The sequence below is a fragment of the Tachyglossus aculeatus genome, chromosome 7 (genome assembly GCF_015852505.1).
Source record: "Tachyglossus aculeatus isolate mTacAcu1 chromosome 7, mTacAcu1.pri, whole genome shotgun sequence".
In the NCBI taxonomy this organism is placed as follows: Eukaryota; Metazoa; Chordata; class Mammalia; order Monotremata; family Tachyglossidae; genus Tachyglossus; species Tachyglossus aculeatus.
Window position 1 is genome coordinate 5,895,145 of NC_052072.1, and position 17,883 is coordinate 5,913,027.

The 17,883-nt window shown below is 46.1% G+C and overlaps 1 protein-coding gene across 1 annotated transcript in view; it reads right to left on the reverse strand.

The window, feature by feature from the left end:
* ORC2 (origin recognition complex subunit 2) overlaps positions 1–17,883 on the reverse strand; it is a 92,489-nt gene that overhangs the window by 8,571 nt on the left and 66,035 nt on the right. Inside the window, exons 12-14 of the mRNA XM_038749202.1 lie at positions 17,638–17,734; positions 11,639–11,785; positions 9,887–10,058 (exon numbers count right to left, since the gene is read on the reverse strand). Coding sequence (XP_038605130.1) covers positions 9,887–10,058; positions 11,639–11,785; positions 17,638–17,734 — 416 coding nt within the window. The remainder of the gene's footprint in view (positions 1–9,886; positions 10,059–11,638; positions 11,786–17,637; positions 17,735–17,883) is intronic.

Genomic DNA, 17,883 nt, shown 5'->3' on the forward strand with positions numbered 1-17,883 from the left:
AGCGCTCAATAAAGACGATTGATGATGATGATGACAACCTGATCGCCCTGTATCCTCCCCAGCGCTTAGAACAGTGCTTTGCACATAGTAAGCGCTTAACAAATGCCAATTATTATTATTATTATTATTGTTAATAATAATTCCTCACGATTCTGCAGGGTCGCTCTCCGGTCCGCCGGCAACCAGGGCCCCCAGAGGAGAGTCCAAGCCCACCCGTGGGTCATTCCCTGCCCGCCGCCCCCCGACCCGCCACGGTGGTCCCGTCCTGCCGGACACGGGGGGATTCCTACCGGGCGTCCTTACTCCAGGCTCAAACAGTAGTCAAAAACACTACTACTAGATAAAAAAAACAAAACCCAAAAACTTTCCCACCCTGAAAAACCCAGAATCAAGGCCTGGCCTAGAGCGATTCAAAGCTGACGTCCCCACTGAGGGAAGAAGCGACAGGGATGGGGGCTGTCCCTTGTATCATCAATCGTATTTATTGAGCGCTTACTGTGTACAGAGCACTGTACTAAACTCTTGGGAAGTACAAATTGGCAACATATAGAGACAGTCCCTACCCAACAGTGAGCTCACAGTCTAAAAGGGGGAGACAGAGAACAAAACCAAACATCCTAACAAAATAAAATAAATAGAATAGATATATACAAGTAAAATAAATAGAGTAATAAATATGTACAAACATATATACATATCTTGTATCTCTCGGGAGGTGAACAGGGTGAGCCTTCAGCTTTCCAACCTCTACCGCTCCACCTGAACTCAGGTCTCCGAGTCTTATTTCCTATCTGCGAGTCTTATTTAATTTGTTTAATACGTTTTGTTTTGTTGTCTGTCTCCCCCTTCTAGACCGTGAGCCCGCTGTTGGGTAGGGACCGTCTCTAGATGTTGCCAACTTGGACTTCCCAAGCGCTTAGTACAGGGCTCTGCACACAGCAAGCGCTCAATAAATACAATTGGATGAGTGAATGAATGCCAATAAGGCTACAGTACTCTGCACACAGTAAGCGCTCAATAAATACGACTGATTGATTGATTGATTGATTCCCCGCAGGACCCAGGAGAAGCAGCGTGGCTCAGTGGAAAAGAGCCCGGGCTTTGGAGTCAGAGGTCGTGGGTTCAAATCCCGGCTCTGCCAAGTGTCAGCTGGGTGACTTTGGGCAAGTCACTTCACTTCTCTGGGCCTCAGTTCCCTCATCTGGAAAATGGGGATGAAGACTGGGAGCCCCCCGTGGGACAACCTGATCACCTTGTAGCCTCCCCAGTGCTTAGAACAGTGCTTTGCACATAGTAAGTGCTTAATAAATGCCATCATCATCATTATTATTATTATCTGTGCGAAGCAGCAATTGCCACCTGCTCGCTGTCAAGAGGGACCGTTTCTACCAACCCTGTTGTACCGTATTCTCCCAAGCGCTTAGTACAGTGCTCTGAACAGGGTAAGCGCTTGACAGGGAAGCAGCATGGGTCTCAGAGTCAGAGGATCTGGGTTCTAATCCCAACTGCAAGCTATGTGACCTAAAGCACTTAACTTTTCTGTGCCTCAGTTCCCTCAGCTGTAAAATGGGGATTCAATACTTGTTCTCCCTCCCACTTATGATTGTGAGCCTCCTGTGGGACATGGACTGTGTCCCATCTAATTGACTTGTATCTACCACAGTGCTTAGAACAGTGTTTGACACAGATTAAGCACTTAATAAATGCCATCAAAAATAAATACCATGGACTGACTGATTGACTGAATAAACATCCAGGTCAAGGGTGGCTTCTCTGTGTAAATGTAGTTCCCTCATTCATTCATTCATTCAATCGTATTTATTGAGCGACTTGTATCTACCACAGTGCTTAGAACAGTGTTTGACACAGATTAAGCACTTAACAAATACCATCAAAAATTAATACCATCGACTGATTGACTGAATAAACATCCAGGTCAAGGGTGGCTTCTCTGTGTAAATTTAGTTCCCTCATTCATTCATTCAATCGTATTTATTGAGCGACTTGTATCTACCACAGTGCTTAGAACAGTGTTTGACACAGATTAAGCATTTAACAAATACCATCAAAAATAAATACCATCGACTGACTGATTGACTGAATAAACATCCAGGTCAAGGGTGGCCTCTCTGTGTAAATTTAGTTCCCTCATTCATTCATTCATTCATTCAATCGTATTTATTGAGCGACTTGTATCTACCACAGTGCTTAGAACAGTGTTTGACACAGATTAAGCACTTAACAAATACCATCAAAAATTAATACCATCGATTGACTGATTGACTGAATAAACATCCAGGTCCAGGGTGGCTTCTCTGTGTAAATTTAGTTCCCTCATTCATTCATTCAATCAATCGTATTTATTGAGCGCTTACTGCGTGCAGAGCACTGGACTAAGCGCTTGGGAAGTACAAGTCGGCAACATGTAGAGACGGTCCCGACCCAACAACGGGCTCACAGTCTAGAAGGGGGAGACGGACAACAAAACAAAACACCTAGACAGGTGTCAAAATCATCAAAACAAATAGAATTACAGCTATAGGCACATCATTAACAAAGTAAATAGAATAGTAAATACGTACAAGTAAAATAGAGTCATATATCTGTACAAATATATACAAGTTCTGTGGGGAGGGGAAGGAGGTAGGGCGGCGGGGATGGGGAGGAGGAGAGGAAAAAGGGGCAAGTGACTTTTGGGCAAGTCACTTAACTTCTCTGTGCCTCAGTTTCCTCAGCTGTAAAATGGGGATTAAGACTGTGAGCCCCGCCGTGGGACAACCTGATCACCTTGTATCTACCCCAGCGCTCAGAACAGTGCTTTGCACATAGTAAGTGCTTCATAAATGCCATCATTTTTATTATTATTAAAGGGGGCTGAGTGTGGGAAGGCCTCCTGGAGGAGGTGAGCGCTCAGTAGGGCTTTGAAGGGAGGAAGAGAGTGAGCTTGGCGGATGTGTGGAGGGACTGGGGGCATTCCGGGCCAGGGGTCGATGGCGGGACGGGTGAGAACGAGGTCCGGTGAGGAGGTTGGCGGCAGAGGAGTGGATCCGTAAAATAATAATGATAATAATAATAATAATAATGATGGCATTTATTAAGTGCTTACTATGTGCAAAGCACTGTTCTAAGCACTGGGGAGGTTACAAGGTGATCAGGTTGTCCGACGGGGGCCTCACAGTCTTCATCCCCATTTTACAGATGAGGGAACTGAGGCCCAGACAAGTGAAGTAACTTGCCCAAAGCCCCACAGCTGACAATTGGCGGAGCCGGGATTTGAACCCATGACCTCTGACTCCAAAGCCCGGGCTCTTTTCCACTGAGCCACGCTGCTTCTCTCCCTTGGAGAACTCATTCGCTCCCACGGCTTCAACTGCCATCTCTACGCACCTGGGAATTGAGACTGTGAACCCCACGAGGGACAGGGACTGTTTCCAACCCGATTTGCTTGCATCCACCCCAGCGCTTAGTACGGTGCCTGGCATATAGTAAGCGCTTACCAAACACCACAGTTACATAAACTGCAGAACGGCTAGGGTTTCCCTAGGGTCACCGCACCGCGGGTCACCCGGAGAAGTTTTGGCCGTTGCCGCCCGCCCGCCCACCCACTTCCCCTACGATTCGGGTCTTCCAGCCCCCCGAGATGAGGAACCCGTGTTGTTGGGGGAACAGTCCCTGATTCTGCCCCCACGTTCGAGTTCACGGGGAGAGTGAAAACCCACGTTCTGGCAGAACTGGCTCCTCCTCTGCCTCTCTCACCCCCTAACTGGGGGGAGGCGGGGGGTCCCTCGAGGTTCAGTTCTGTGTCCCCTTCCCTTCTACAGTCATTCAACTGAATCATATTTATTGAGCGCTTACTGTGGGCGGAGCACTGGACTAAGCGCTTGGGAAGTACAAGTCGGCAACACATAGAGACGGTCCCTACCCAACAACGGGGCTCACACCCACTCCCTTGGAGAACTCATTCGCTCCCACGGCTTCAACTGCCATCTCTACGCACCTGATTCCCAAATTTACTTCTCCAGCCCTGACCTCTCCTCTTCAGCCTCGCATTTCCTCCCGCCTTCAGGACATCTCCACTTAGACACTGCCAATTTAACAGGCCCGAAGCACAATTCCTCACGTTCCCACCCAAAGCCTGGCCTCCCTGTCTCACCCATCCACCTCCCCTTCTCTCTCCCCTTCATCCCCCTCTCCATCCCCCCATCTCACCTCCTTCCCTTCCCCACAGCACCTGTATATATGTTTGTACATATTTATTACTCTATTTATTTATTTTACTTGTACATATCTATTCTATTTATTTTATTTTGTTAGTATGTTTGGTTTTGTTCTCTGTCTCCCCCTTTTAGACTGTGAGCCCACTGTTGGGTAGGGACCGTCTCTAGATGTTGCCAACTTGGACTTCCCAAGCGCTTAGTCCAGTGCTCTGCACACAGTAAGCGCTCAATAAATACGATTGATTGATTGATTGAAGAAACCACTCTCCTGTTGTCCACGGAATCAGAAACAGTCGCTGGGAAAGCGCTTGCTCACCACAGTGGCCACTGAAAAAGCTTGTTTTTGTCTCAGCATTGACTCCGTTCCTAGGTGATTCCGTTGTTTCTGGCAGCCAAGAGGAGATCAACTGTATATATGATTGTACATATTCATTACTCTATTTTATTTATTTATTTTACTTGTACATATCTACTCTATTTATTTTCTTTTGTTAATATGTTTGGTTTTGTTGTCTGTCTCCCCCTTCTCGACTGTGAGCCCACTGTTGGGTAGGGACCGTCTCTGTATGTTGCCAACTTGGACTTCCCAAGCGCTTAGTCCAGTGCTCTGCACACAGTAAGTGCTCAATAAATACGATTGATTGATTGATTGATTGACTGTTGTGGGCAGGGATTGTCTCTGTTGCTGAGCTGTACTTCCCAAGCGCTTAGTACAGTGCTTTGCACACAGTCAGCGCTCAATAAATACGATTGAACGAGTGAACGATATCACAAGCCCCTACCGCTGGCATTATCCTCAAGTCATCGCTCTCATCCAACCTACACACTCAGCGTGACCCAGTCCTATCAGTCCTACCTTCACCACATGGCTAAAACCCATTCATTCATTCATTCAATCATACTTATTGAGCGCTTACTGTGTGCAGAGAAGAAGCGAGAAGCAATCTGGCTCAGTGGAAAAGAGCCCAGGCTTTGGAGTCAGAGGTCATGGGTTCAAATCCCGGCTCCGCCAATTGTCAGCTGTGTGACTTTGGGCAAGTCACTTCGCTTCCCTGGGCCTCAGTTCTCTCATCTTTAAAATGGGGATGAAGACTGTGAGCCCCCCGTGGGACAGCCTGATCACCTTGTAACCTCCCCAGCTTTTCTTTTAGACTGTGAGCCCACTGTTGGGTAGGGACTGTCTCTATATGTTGCCAACTTGTACTTCCCAAGCGCTTAGTCCAGTGCTCTGCACACAGTAAGTGCTCAACAAATACGATTGATGATGATGCAGAGCACTGTACTAAGCGCTTGGGAAGTCCAAGTTGGCAACATATAGAGACGGTCCCTACCCAAAAGTGGGCTCACAGTCTAGAAGGGGGAGACAGACAACAAAACAAAACATATTAACAAAATAACATAAATACAATAAATATGTACAAGTAAAATAAATAGAGTAATAAATACGTACAAACATATATACAGGTCCACTTTCCACTGAGCCACGCTGCTTCTCTTGGGAGAAGCCCCCAGAAAGGATAGTCTCCTTATCTGTATCAATCAATCAATTGTATTTATTGAGCGCTTACTGTGTGCAGAGCACTGTACTAAGCGCTTGGGAAGTACAAGCTGGCAACATATAGAGACGGTCCCTACCCAACAGTGGGCTCACAGAATCGTACTTATTGAGTGCTTACTGTGTGCACAGCCCCGTAGTAAGTGCGTGGGCAAATACAACAGAATTAGGGGGCATGTGCCCTGCCCTGCCCCGTTCCCGGCCCTACCCCTCTCTGGCCTGGGAGCTTGCTGTGGGCAAGGAATGTGTGTGCTATGTTGTACTCTCCCAAATACTTAGTACACCCATTCCTCTCCACCCAAACTGCTACTCCTCTGGTCCAAACAGTTAAGGCAGCTCCCTTTGACTACTCTGACAGAAGCAGCGTGGCTCGGTGCAAAGAGCCCGGGCTTGGGAGCCAGAGGTCCCAAGGTTCACCTCCTCCAGGAGGCCTTCCCAGACTGAGCCCCTTCCTTCCTCTCCCCCTCATCCCCTCTCCATCCCCCCCATCTTACCTCCTTCCCTTCCCCACAGCACCTGTATATCTGTATATATGTTTGTACAGATTTATTACTCTATTTATTTATTTATCTTACTTGTGCACCTCTATTCTATTTATTTTATTTTGTTAGTATGTTTGGTTTTGTTCTCTGTCTCCCCCTTGTAGACTGTGAGCCCACTACTGGGTAGGGACTGTCTCTATATGTTGCCAACTTGGACTTCCCAAGCGCTTAGTACAGTGCTCTGCACACAGTAAGTGCTCAATAAATACGATTGATGATGATGATGATGAGGTCATGGGTTCAAATCCCGGCTCCGCCGCTTGTCAGCTGGGTGACTTTGCGCAGGTCACTTTACTTCTCTGGGCCACAGTTCCCTCATCTGGAAAATGGGGATTAAGACTGGGAGCCCCACATGGGACAACCTGATCACCCTGCATCCTCCCCGGCACTTAGAACAGTGCTTTGCACATGGTAAGCGCTTAACAAATACCAAAATTATTATTATTATTATTATTATTATTATTATTACTACATCAACCTCCTGGCTGACCTCTTTGCCTCGTATCTCTCCCCACTCCACTCCATGCTTGGTTCTGCTGCCTAGGTTAAACATCCCCCCGACCCCACCACAGAAAATGAATAATCATTCAGTCCATATCAATCAATCGATCAATCGTATTTATTGAGCGCTTACTGTGTGCAGAGCACTGGACTAAGCGCTTGGGAAGTCCAAGCTGGCAACATCTAGAGACGGTCCCTACCCAACAGCGGGCTCACAGTCTAAAAGGGGGAGACGGAGAACAAAATCAAACATACTAACAAAATAAAATCGATAGAATAGATATGTACAAGTAAAATAAATAGAGTAATAAATAGGCACAAACGTATATACATATGTACACATAAATAAAAATATAATAGATAATATAAACTAATATAAATTCATGTAATATAAAACATATAATATAAATATATAATAATACATATAATACATTATATAACATATACTATAATATAATTATATAAATTTATATAATATAAATTATATAAACATATAATGCACACATAAACATACATAAACATAATATAATATTTAATATAATAAAATATACAATATAAATTAATATAAACTATATCATATAAAATATATAATATAAATATATAATAATATATAATACAGTATATCACGTATAATATACATAACAATATAAATTTATGTAATGTAAATTATATAAATATAATATATAAAATATGAATTATATAAATATTATATATACACATTACGTGTATTATATTTATATAATTTACATTATATAAATTTATATTATATCATATATTATATATATTATATGTGATATATTGTATTACATACATACGTCCCCACTCGTCAAGAACCACCAGTGGCTGATCATCCACCTCCTTAATACTGCCTTTAAAGCCCTCAATCCGTTCACCGGACTCCTCCTGACCTGGCTCATTTCCCATTACGACCCAGTCCCACGCACTTCCCTTCCCTAACGCCAACTTACTCACTGTACTTCATAGCCGACTATTTGCTCCCCCCCTCCCTCCGGCCTGGAGTTCCTCACCCCACCATACACGACAGACCGCCACCCTCCCCCCCATTATTGATAATGATAACGATGGCATTTATTACGCGCTTACTATGTGCAGAGCACTGTTCTAAGCGCTGGGGAGGTTACAAGGTGATCACGTTGTCCCACGGGGGGCTCACAGTCTTCAGCCCCATTTTACAGATGAGGCCACTGAGGCACAGAGAAGTGACTTGCCCAAAGTCACACAGCTGACAGTCGGTGGAGCCGGGATTTGAACCCGTGACCTCTGACTCCAAAGCCCCTGCTCTTTCCACTGATCCACGCTGCTTCTCAGATCACATTAATCTCAAATCTAGGCTGTGAGCCCACTGTTGGGTAGGGACTGTCTCTATATGTTGCCAACTTGTACTTCCTAAGTGCTTAGTCCAGTGCTCTGCACACAGTAAGCGCTCAATAAATATGATTGATGGATTGATTAAAATCACATTCCCTCCAAGAGGCCTTCCCTGAAAGCAGCCCTCTTTCCCCCCCGACTCTCATTCCCTTCGTCGTCACCTTTACCCCTGGAACTGTAATAATAATAATGATGGCATTTTATTAAGCGCTTACTATGTGCAAGGCACTGTTCTAAGCGCTGGGACGGTTCCAAGGAGATCAGGTTGCCCCACGGGGGGCTCACAGTCTTAATCCCCATTTTCCAGATGGGGAAACTGAGGCCCAGAGAAGTGAAGTGACTTGCCCAAAGTCACACAGCCGACCACTTGCAGAGCCTGCATTCGAACCCATGACCCCCGACTCCAAAGCCCGGGCTCTTTCCACTGAGCCACGCTGATTCTCTGTACCCTTAAAGCACTTGCTAGTCACTCCCCCTCAGTCCCACAACACTTTTACACAGATGCATATTTTATGCATTTACTTATATTAATATCTGTCTACTATTCATTCATTCAATCGTATTTATTGAATGTATTTATTTATTTACTACTTTACTAGTATTTATTTACTATGTGCAAAGCACTGTTCTAAGCACTGGTGGGGGATACGAGGCGATCAGGTTGTCCTACGGGGGGTCACAGTCTTCATCCCCGCTTTCCAGATGAGGTCACCTCCTCCAGGAGGCCTTCCCAGACTGAGCCCCTTCCTTCCTCTCCCCCTCGTCCCCCTCGTCCCCCTCTCCATCCCCCCCCATCTTACCTCCTTCCCTTCCCCACAGCACCTGTGTATATATATATGTTTGTACATATTTATTACTCTATTTTACATATCTATTCTATTTATTTTATTTTGTTAGTATGTTTGGTTTTGTTCTCTGTCTCCCCCTTTTAGACTGTGGGCCCACTGTTGGGTAGGGACGGTCTCTATATGTTGCCAACTTGTACTTCCCAAGCGCTTAGTACAGTGCTCTGCACACAGTAAGCGCTCAATAAATACGATTGATTGATTGAGCCCCTTCCTTCCTCTCCCCCTCGTCCCCCTCTCCATCCCCCCCATCTTACCTCCTTCCCTTCCCCACGGCACCTGCATATATTTATATATGTTTGTTCATATTTATTACTCTATTTATTTAGCTTACTTGTACATATCTATTCTATTTATTTTATTTTGTTAGTATGTTTGGTTTTGTTCTCTGTCTCCCCCTTTTAGACTGTGAGCCCACTGTTGGGTAGGGACCGTCTCTATCTGTTGCCGACTTGTACTTCCCAAGCGCTTAGTCCAGTGCTCTGCACACAGTAAGCGCTCAATAAATACGATTGATTGATTCCTCCCAAGACCGTGAGCGGCGAATGAGTCTGCCAACCGTTGTACCGCAGTCTCCCAAGCGCTTAGTATGGTGCTCTACACACAGTAAGCGCTCGGTAAGTACCCCAGATTCATTTATCTATTCTATCTATTTTATTTTGCGAATATGTTTTGTTCTCCGTCTCCCCCCTTCTAGACTGTGAGCCCGCTGTTGGGTAGGGGCCGTCTCTCTATGTTGCCAACTTGGACTTCCCAAGCGCGCTCAATAAATACGACTGATTGATTGATTGAGCGAGCGCATCTTTCGGGACGTCAGGGAACGTCGGACCGACTTACCTCGCGTTGGGGGTGAGGCTGCGGATGACGTGCGTCAGGGAGCTGAGGGCCAGAGCTCCCGAGTGCTGCACAAGGAGCGAGTTCTCGTAGGACGTTTCTTCGATGTAGGGATTATACGTCGTGGTTTCGTACCACAGCCAGTTGTAAAGACTCTGGTTTGAGTGGTCCCACACTGGAACACGGACGGGACACGGAGACGTTAGGGACTAGGGAATCGGCCCCCCCGACTCACGGGGGGGCAACGCACGGTTTCTGAGAAGAAAGGAACCATCGCAGGGATCTCCCTCAGACGGGCGGCGGGCCGGAGGAGCCCACTGGTGGGTAGGGACCGTCTCTATATGTTGCCGACTTGGACTTCCCAAGCGCTTAGTCCAGTGCTCTGCACACAGTAAGCGCTCAATAAGTACGATTGATTGATTAACACAGCGCTGACACGTCCAACTCGAGGTTAATCAATCAATCAATCGTATTTATTGAGCGCTTACTGTGTGCAGAGCACTGTACCAAGCGCTTGGGAAGTCCAAGTTGGCAACATATAGAGGTTAAGGTTAAGTCTCGAGGTTAAGTCTCGGGCCGTCGATCAAACAATCTTACCTGTGAGGAGAGGGCAGGGGGTACGGAGAAGCTGCCCCTTCCCTGCCGTGTGACCTCGGGGAAGTCACCTCACTTCCCTGGGCCTCGGTTTCCTCATCTGCAGAACGGGGATTCAATCCCTGTTCGCCCTCCTGCTTCATTCATTCAGTCGTATTTATGGAGCGCTAACTGGGTGCAGAGCACTGGACTAAGCGCTTGGGAAGTCCACGCTGGCAACATCTAGAGACGGTCTCGACCCAACAGTGGGCTCACGGTTAGACCGGGAGCCCCCACGTGGGCCCTGATCGCGGCGCTGCTCAGTGGAAAGAGCCCGGGTTTTGGAGTCAGAGGTCATGGGTTCAAATCCCGGTCCGCCAACTGTCAGCTGGGTGACTCTGGGCAAGTCACTTCACTTCTCTGGGCCTCAGTTCCCTCATCTGGAAAATGGGGATTAAAACTGTGAGCCCCCCGGGGGGACAACCTGATTACCTTGTCACCTCCCTTTAGAACAGCGCTTTGCACATAGTAAGCGCTTAATAACTGCCATCATCATTATTATTATTATTATCCCGTATCTATAGAGAAGCAGCCTGGCTCAGTGGAAAGAGCCCGGGCTTTGGAGTCTGAGGTCATGGGTTCAAATCCCGGCCCTGCCAACTGCCAGCTGTGTGACTTTGGGCAACTAATTCACTTCTCTGTGCTTCAGTTCCCTCATCTGTCAAATGGGGATGAAGACTGTGAGCCCCCCGTGGGACAACCTGATCACCTTGTAACCTCCCCAGCGCTTAGAACAGTGCTTTGCACACAGTAAGCGCTCAATAAATGCTATCATTATTATTACCCCAACGCTTAACACACAGTAAGCGCTGAACTCTATTACTCTATTTATTTATGTACTTTACTTGTACATATCTATCCTATTTATTTTCTTTTGTCCATACGTTTTGTTTTGTTCTCCGTCTCCCCCTTCTAGACTGTGAGCCCGCTGTTGGGTAGGGACCGTCTCTAGATGTTGCCGACTCGGACTTCCCAAGCGCTTAGTCCAGTGCTCCGCACACGGTGAGCGCTCAATAAATACGATTGATTGATTGATTGATTGACTGAACAAATCCCACGGCTTTTAGCATCATCGTCGCTGTCGGCAGCGATCGCGGAGCGTAGCGCCGGGGCTGGACTTACTGAGAGGGGCGTTGAGGTGGTCGATCGAAGCAATGAGGTAGACGTTCGGCAGGGCCGACAGCTGGCCCAGAATTTGCTGGCTTCTGTCTCCCCTCAGCATCTGGCTGTCCAGATTGTGGATCAGGAGGTACAGCTCCAAGGACGAGTCTACGAGGAACGACAGACAGACAGTCTAGCCGCTGTCCCCCGGGGCGTAGGCGGCAGCTCGGATCGTTTTCATCATCATCAACAGTATTTATTGAGCGCTTACTGTGTGCAGAGCGCTGTACTAAGCACTTGGGAAGTCCAAATTGGCAACATCTAGAGACAGTCCCTACCCAACAGCGGGCTCACAGTCTGAAAGGGGGAGACAGGGAACAAAACCAAACGTACTAACAAAATAAAATAAATAAAGAGAATAGGTACAAGCAAAATAAATAAATAAATAGAGTAATAAGTATGTACAAACATATATCATCATCATCATCAATCGTATTTATTGAGCGCTTACTATGTGCAGAGCACTGGACTAAGCGCTTGGGAAGTCCAAATTGGCAACATCTAGAGACAGTCCCTACCCAACAGTGGGCTCACAGTCTAAAAGGGGGAGACAGGGAACAAAACCAAACATACTAACAAAATAAAATAAATAAATAGAATAGGTACAAGTAAAATAGAGTAATAAGTATGTACAAACATATATCATCATCATCATCAATCGTATTTATTGAGCGCTTACTATGTGCAGAGCACTGGACTAAGCGCTTGGGAAGTCCAAATTGGCAACATCTAGAGACAGTCCCTACCCAACAGTGGGCTCACAGTCTAAAAGGGGGAGACAGGGAACAAAACCAAACATACTAACAAAATAAAATAAAGAGAATAGGTACAAGTAAAATAAATAAATAAATAGAGTAATAAGTATGTACAAACATATATCATCATCAATCGTATTTATTGAGCACTTACTATGTGCAGAGCACTGGACTAAGTGCTTGGGAAGTCCAAATTGGCAACATATAGAGACAGGCCCTACCCAACAGTGGGCTCACAGTCTAAAAGGGGGAGACAGGGAACAAAACCAAACATACTAACAAAATAAAAGAAATAGAATAGATATGTACAAGTAAAATAAATAAATAGAGTAATAAATCTGTACAAACATATATACATATGTACAGGTGCTGTGGGGAAGGGAAGGAGGTAAGATGGGGGGATGGAGAGGGGGACGAGGGGGAGAGGAAGGAAGGGGCTCAGTGTGGGAAGGCCTCCTGGAGGAGGTGAGCTCTCAGTAGGGCCTTGAAGGGAGGAAGAGAGCTAGTAAGCACTTTTCCCAGGCCCCGCGACTACTCGCCACTCTCTTAATAAGGCGAGGTCAGGGAGTTGTCGGGCTGGGCCCCAAACTGGATTTTGGACCCCCGGCTCTCTGAAAATCGTCTCCCCCACCTTAATAGTAATACTAAGGTTGGCATTTGTTAAGCGCTTACTATGTGCAAAGCACTGTTCTAAGCGCTGGGGGGGGATACAAAGTGATCAGGTTGTCCCATGTGGGGTTCACAGTCTTAATCCCCATTTTACAGATGAGGGAACTGAGGCTCAGAGAAGTTAGGCGTCACACAGCAGACATGCGGCAGAGCCGGGATTCGAACCCACGACCTCTGACTCCAAAGCCCGGGCTCTTTCCACTGAGCCACGCTGTTGCGGGCAGGGATCGCACCGACCAACTCCCTTGAATGGTCCCTTCCCAATGCTCTGCACGCAGTAAATGCTTAATTAATACCACCGGTTGACCCCCGAGTTGCGATTCGCCGCTGTTAACGGTATTTCTTGAGCGCAAAGTGACGTACTAAGAGCTTGGGAGAGGACAACATTCATTCATTCATTCATTCATTCAATCATATTTATTGAACGCTTACTGTGTGCACAGCACTGGACTAAGCGCTTGGGAAGTACAATTTGGCAACATATATTTGACACTTTGACAACAGAAGCGAGACACAAGATCGCTGTCCTCAGGGAGCTCACTGACTAATGGCGGGGACCAACAAAAATTACTCACAGAGAGAACAGGAGGAAGAACAAGAATATAAAAGGAAGGAGTATAAATGTCCCAGTATGGAACAGCTGAATGGAGTCCCCAAATTAAAATACACCTAATAATAATAATGGTATTTACTGAGCGCTTACTATTTGCAAAGCGACGTACTAATAGCTTGGGGGAGGACGACATTCATTCATTCAATTGTATTTTTTGAATGCTTACTGTGTGCACAGCACTGAACTAAGTGCTTGGGAAGTACAACTTGGCAACATATATTTGACACTTTGACAACAGAAGCGAGACACAAGATCGCTGTCCTCAGGGAGCTCACTGACTAATGGCGGGGACCAACAAAAATTACTCACAGAGAGAGAGAACAGGAGGAAGAACAAGAATATCAAAGGAAGCAGTTTATAAATGAGCCAGGATGGAACAGCTGAATGGAGTCCCCAAATTAAAATACACCTAATAATAATAATGGTATTTATTGAGCACTTACTATATGCAAAGCGACATACTAAGAGCTTGGGAGAGGACGACATTCATTCATTCATTCATTCAATCGTATTTATTGAACGCTTACTGTGTGCAGAGCACTGTACTAAGCGCTTGGGAAGTACACTTGGGCAACATATATTTGACACTTTGACAACAGAAGCGAGACACAAGATCGCTGTCCTCAGGGAGCTCACTGACTAATGGCGGGGACCAACAGAAATTACTCACAGAGAGAGAGAACAGGAGGAAGAACAAGAATATCAAAGGAAGCAGTATAAATGTCCCAGGATGGAACAGTTGAATGGAGTCCCCAAATTAAAATACACCTAATAATAATAATAATACTAATGGTATTTATTGAGTGCTTGCTATATGCAAAGCGACGTACTAAGAGCTTGGGAGAGGACAACATTCATTCATTCATTCAATCGTATTTATTGAACGCTTACTGTGTGCAGAGCACTGGACTAAGCGCTTGGGAAGTACAACTTGGCAACATATATTTGACAGTTTGACAACAGAAGCGAGACACAAGATCACAGTCCTCAGGGAGCTCACTGACTAATGGCGGGGACCAACAAAAATTACTCACAGAGAGCACAGGAGGAAGAACAAGAATATAAAAGGAAGCAGTATAAATGAGCCAGGATGGAACAGTTGAATGGAGTCCCCAAATTAAAATACACCTAATAATAATAATAATAATGGTATTTATTGAGCGCTTACTATATGCAAAGCACTGCTCTAAGCGCTGGGGAGGTTACAAGGTGATCAGGTTGTCCCACGGGGGGCTCACAGTCTTAACCCCCATTTTACAGATGAGGGAACTGAGGCCCAGAGAAGTGAAGTGACTTGCCCAAAGTCACCCAGCTGACAACTGGCGGAGCCGGGATTTGAACCCACGCCCTCTGATTCCAAAGCCCGGGCTCTTTCCACTGAGCCACGCTGCTTCTCAAGAATACAAGCGCTGAGGATTTGCATCATACTCTCCCGAGCGCTCCGAACAGCGCTCTGCACATGGTAAGCGCTCACTAGATATCACTGATGGATAAGCATGAAACGTACCAATGCTAAGGACGGTCGAGAAGCAGCGTGGCTCAGTGGAAAGAGCCCGGGCTTTGGAGTCAGAGGTCATGGGTTCGAATCCCGGCTCCACCACGTCTGCTGTGTGACCTTGGGCAAGTCACTTAACTCCTCTGAGCCTCAGTTCCCTCATCTGAAAAATGGGGATTAAGACTGTGAGCCCCCCGTGGGACAACCTGATCACTTTGTATCCCCCCCAAGCGCTTAGAACAGTGCTTTGCGCATAGTAAGCGCTTAACAAATGCCAACATTATTCTTTTAGACTGTGAGCCCACTGTTGGGTAGGGACTGTCTCTATATGTTGCCAATTTGTACTTCCCAAGCGCTTAGTACAGTGCTCTGCACATGGTAAGCGCTCAATAAATACGATTGATGATGATGGAGGGTCGTAGCGACTCGGGGGTTGGAAATTAGGGATGGCCTCTTCAGGGGGAGATTTTTTTAGGAGGGTTGTGAGGATGGGGAGAAGGGTTGGTCGAATAGCTGACTGTGGAGGGGAGAGAGGGTCCAGGCCGGGGGGAAACGGCACAGTGAGGGGCTTTTAGACTGTGAGCCCACTGTTGGGTAGGGACTGTCTCTATATGTTCCCAATTTGTACTTCCCAAGCGCTTAGTACAGTGCTCTGCACATAGTAAGCGCTCAATAAATACGATTGATGATGATGATGGAAGGTGGCGGAGTTGAGAGCAAATATCCCACCAAACCTAAGCAAAACTCAGGAGTCTCTTCACCTAACCTCCTTTAAGATGTGAACTTCTCACGACGCAACTATTTTTCTGTCAATCACTCTCCTTCTGGGGTCCCAGAACGCAGTGCACAGAGCGCTCTATGTTGATTTTTTTTTTTCCAAGTAATAAATCGTCACAAACCCACATTTTGGGCACTAAAACACAATCGATCACAGGTCCTCCTCACTGGTGAAAGATCTGCAAAATATACGTTCTGCAAAGAACGAAGAGTAACGGCCGCGGCTCGGGCTTTTTAATTTACTTAAATGTAGAAACTTTGTACGCGGTTAGGGACAAGCTCCTTGAATGGCCTAAGCCACTTCTTCTGATTTGAACTAGCAGATAATAATAATAATAATAATAATAATAATAATAATAATAATAATAATAATGGCATTTATTAAGCGCTATGTGCAAAGCACTGTTCTAAGCCCTGGGGAGGTGACAAGGTGATCAGGTTGTCCCACGGGGGGCTCCCAGTCTTCATCCCCATTTTACAGACGAGGTAACTGAGGCCCAGAGAAGTCAAGTGGCTTGCCCGAAGTCGCACAGCTGGCAAGTGGCGGAGCCGGGATTTGAACCCATGACCTCCGACTCCAAAGCCCGGGCTCCTTTCCACTGAGCCACGCTGCTTCTCAAAATAATAATAATGATGGCATTTGTTAAGTGCTTACTATGTGCAGAGCACTGTTCTAAGCGTTGGGGGGGATACAAGGTCAGTTAGGGACAAACGCCGAGGATAGTTAAATTGAATGGCCTAAGCCACTTTCGATTTGAACCGGCAGTTTCTGCTGTTAGCTGTGTGTTCGTACATATTTTTTTTTTTTACTCTATTTATTTATTTTATTTGTACATATCTATTCTATTTATTTTATTTTGTTAGTATGTTTGGTTTTGTTCTCTGTCTCCCCCTTTTAGACTGTGAGCCCACTGTTGGGTAGGGACTGTCTCTATATGTTGCCAACTTGTACTTCCCAAGCGCTTAGTACAGTGCTCTGCACACAGTAAGTGCTCAATAAATACGATTGATGATGGTGGCCTTTGGGATAGGGGATAAGAGAACCGGAAAAAAAAATTAAAAACTGGAAGACTATTTCCCATAACTTTTGAAAAAATGGATTTCTCCAGCGTACACCTTCTGCTCCTCCCTCACCAAACAAAATCCCATTCTTCAGATCCTTTTTGCTCCCTTTGGAATGGGTTGCCTCTGGCTTAAATTAAAAATTGGAAGACTATTTCCCATAACTTCTGAAAAAATGGATTTCTCCAGCATACACCTTCTGCTCCTCCCTCACCAGACAAAATCCCATTCTTCAGATCCTTTTTGCTCTCTTTGGAATGGGTTGCCTCTGGCTTCTCGGTTTCCCCTCAAGACTTATCGCGCCGACCGTTGGCTGAACGTCGACGAGAGCCAACAGTCAAGACGTTCGCGGATCATCATCGTCGTCAATGGTATTTATTGAGCGCTTACCGTGTGCAGGGCACTGTACTAAGCACTTGGGAAGTACAAATTGGCAGCACATAGAGACAGTCCCTACCCAACAGTGGGCTCACGGTCTAAAAGGATGACTTTGTTGACGCTTGTTGATACTTTCTCCGCGGGGCTGGGTTACTTAACGCTACCTACGGCCACGAGCCGTGGGACTAAAAGAACGGGCGCGTCACCGTACCTTCTTTAAATTTGTGGATTATCCAGTCCAGCTGATCTAGCACGCTGCGGAAAGTGCCCATGTGATCGAGGACCTCCTCCGTTATAGAATTCAGAATCTGAGGTAAAAAGGACAAAAGCGGACACTTTGGTTTGAGCCCCTACTCTGGGTCCCCGGCGCGAATTTAACCCAGACTCTTCATCCGAAAAATCCTGGTGTGGATTTTCGGCCTTCCCGAGATTTCTCCACCTCTTTGGGGTCATTCCC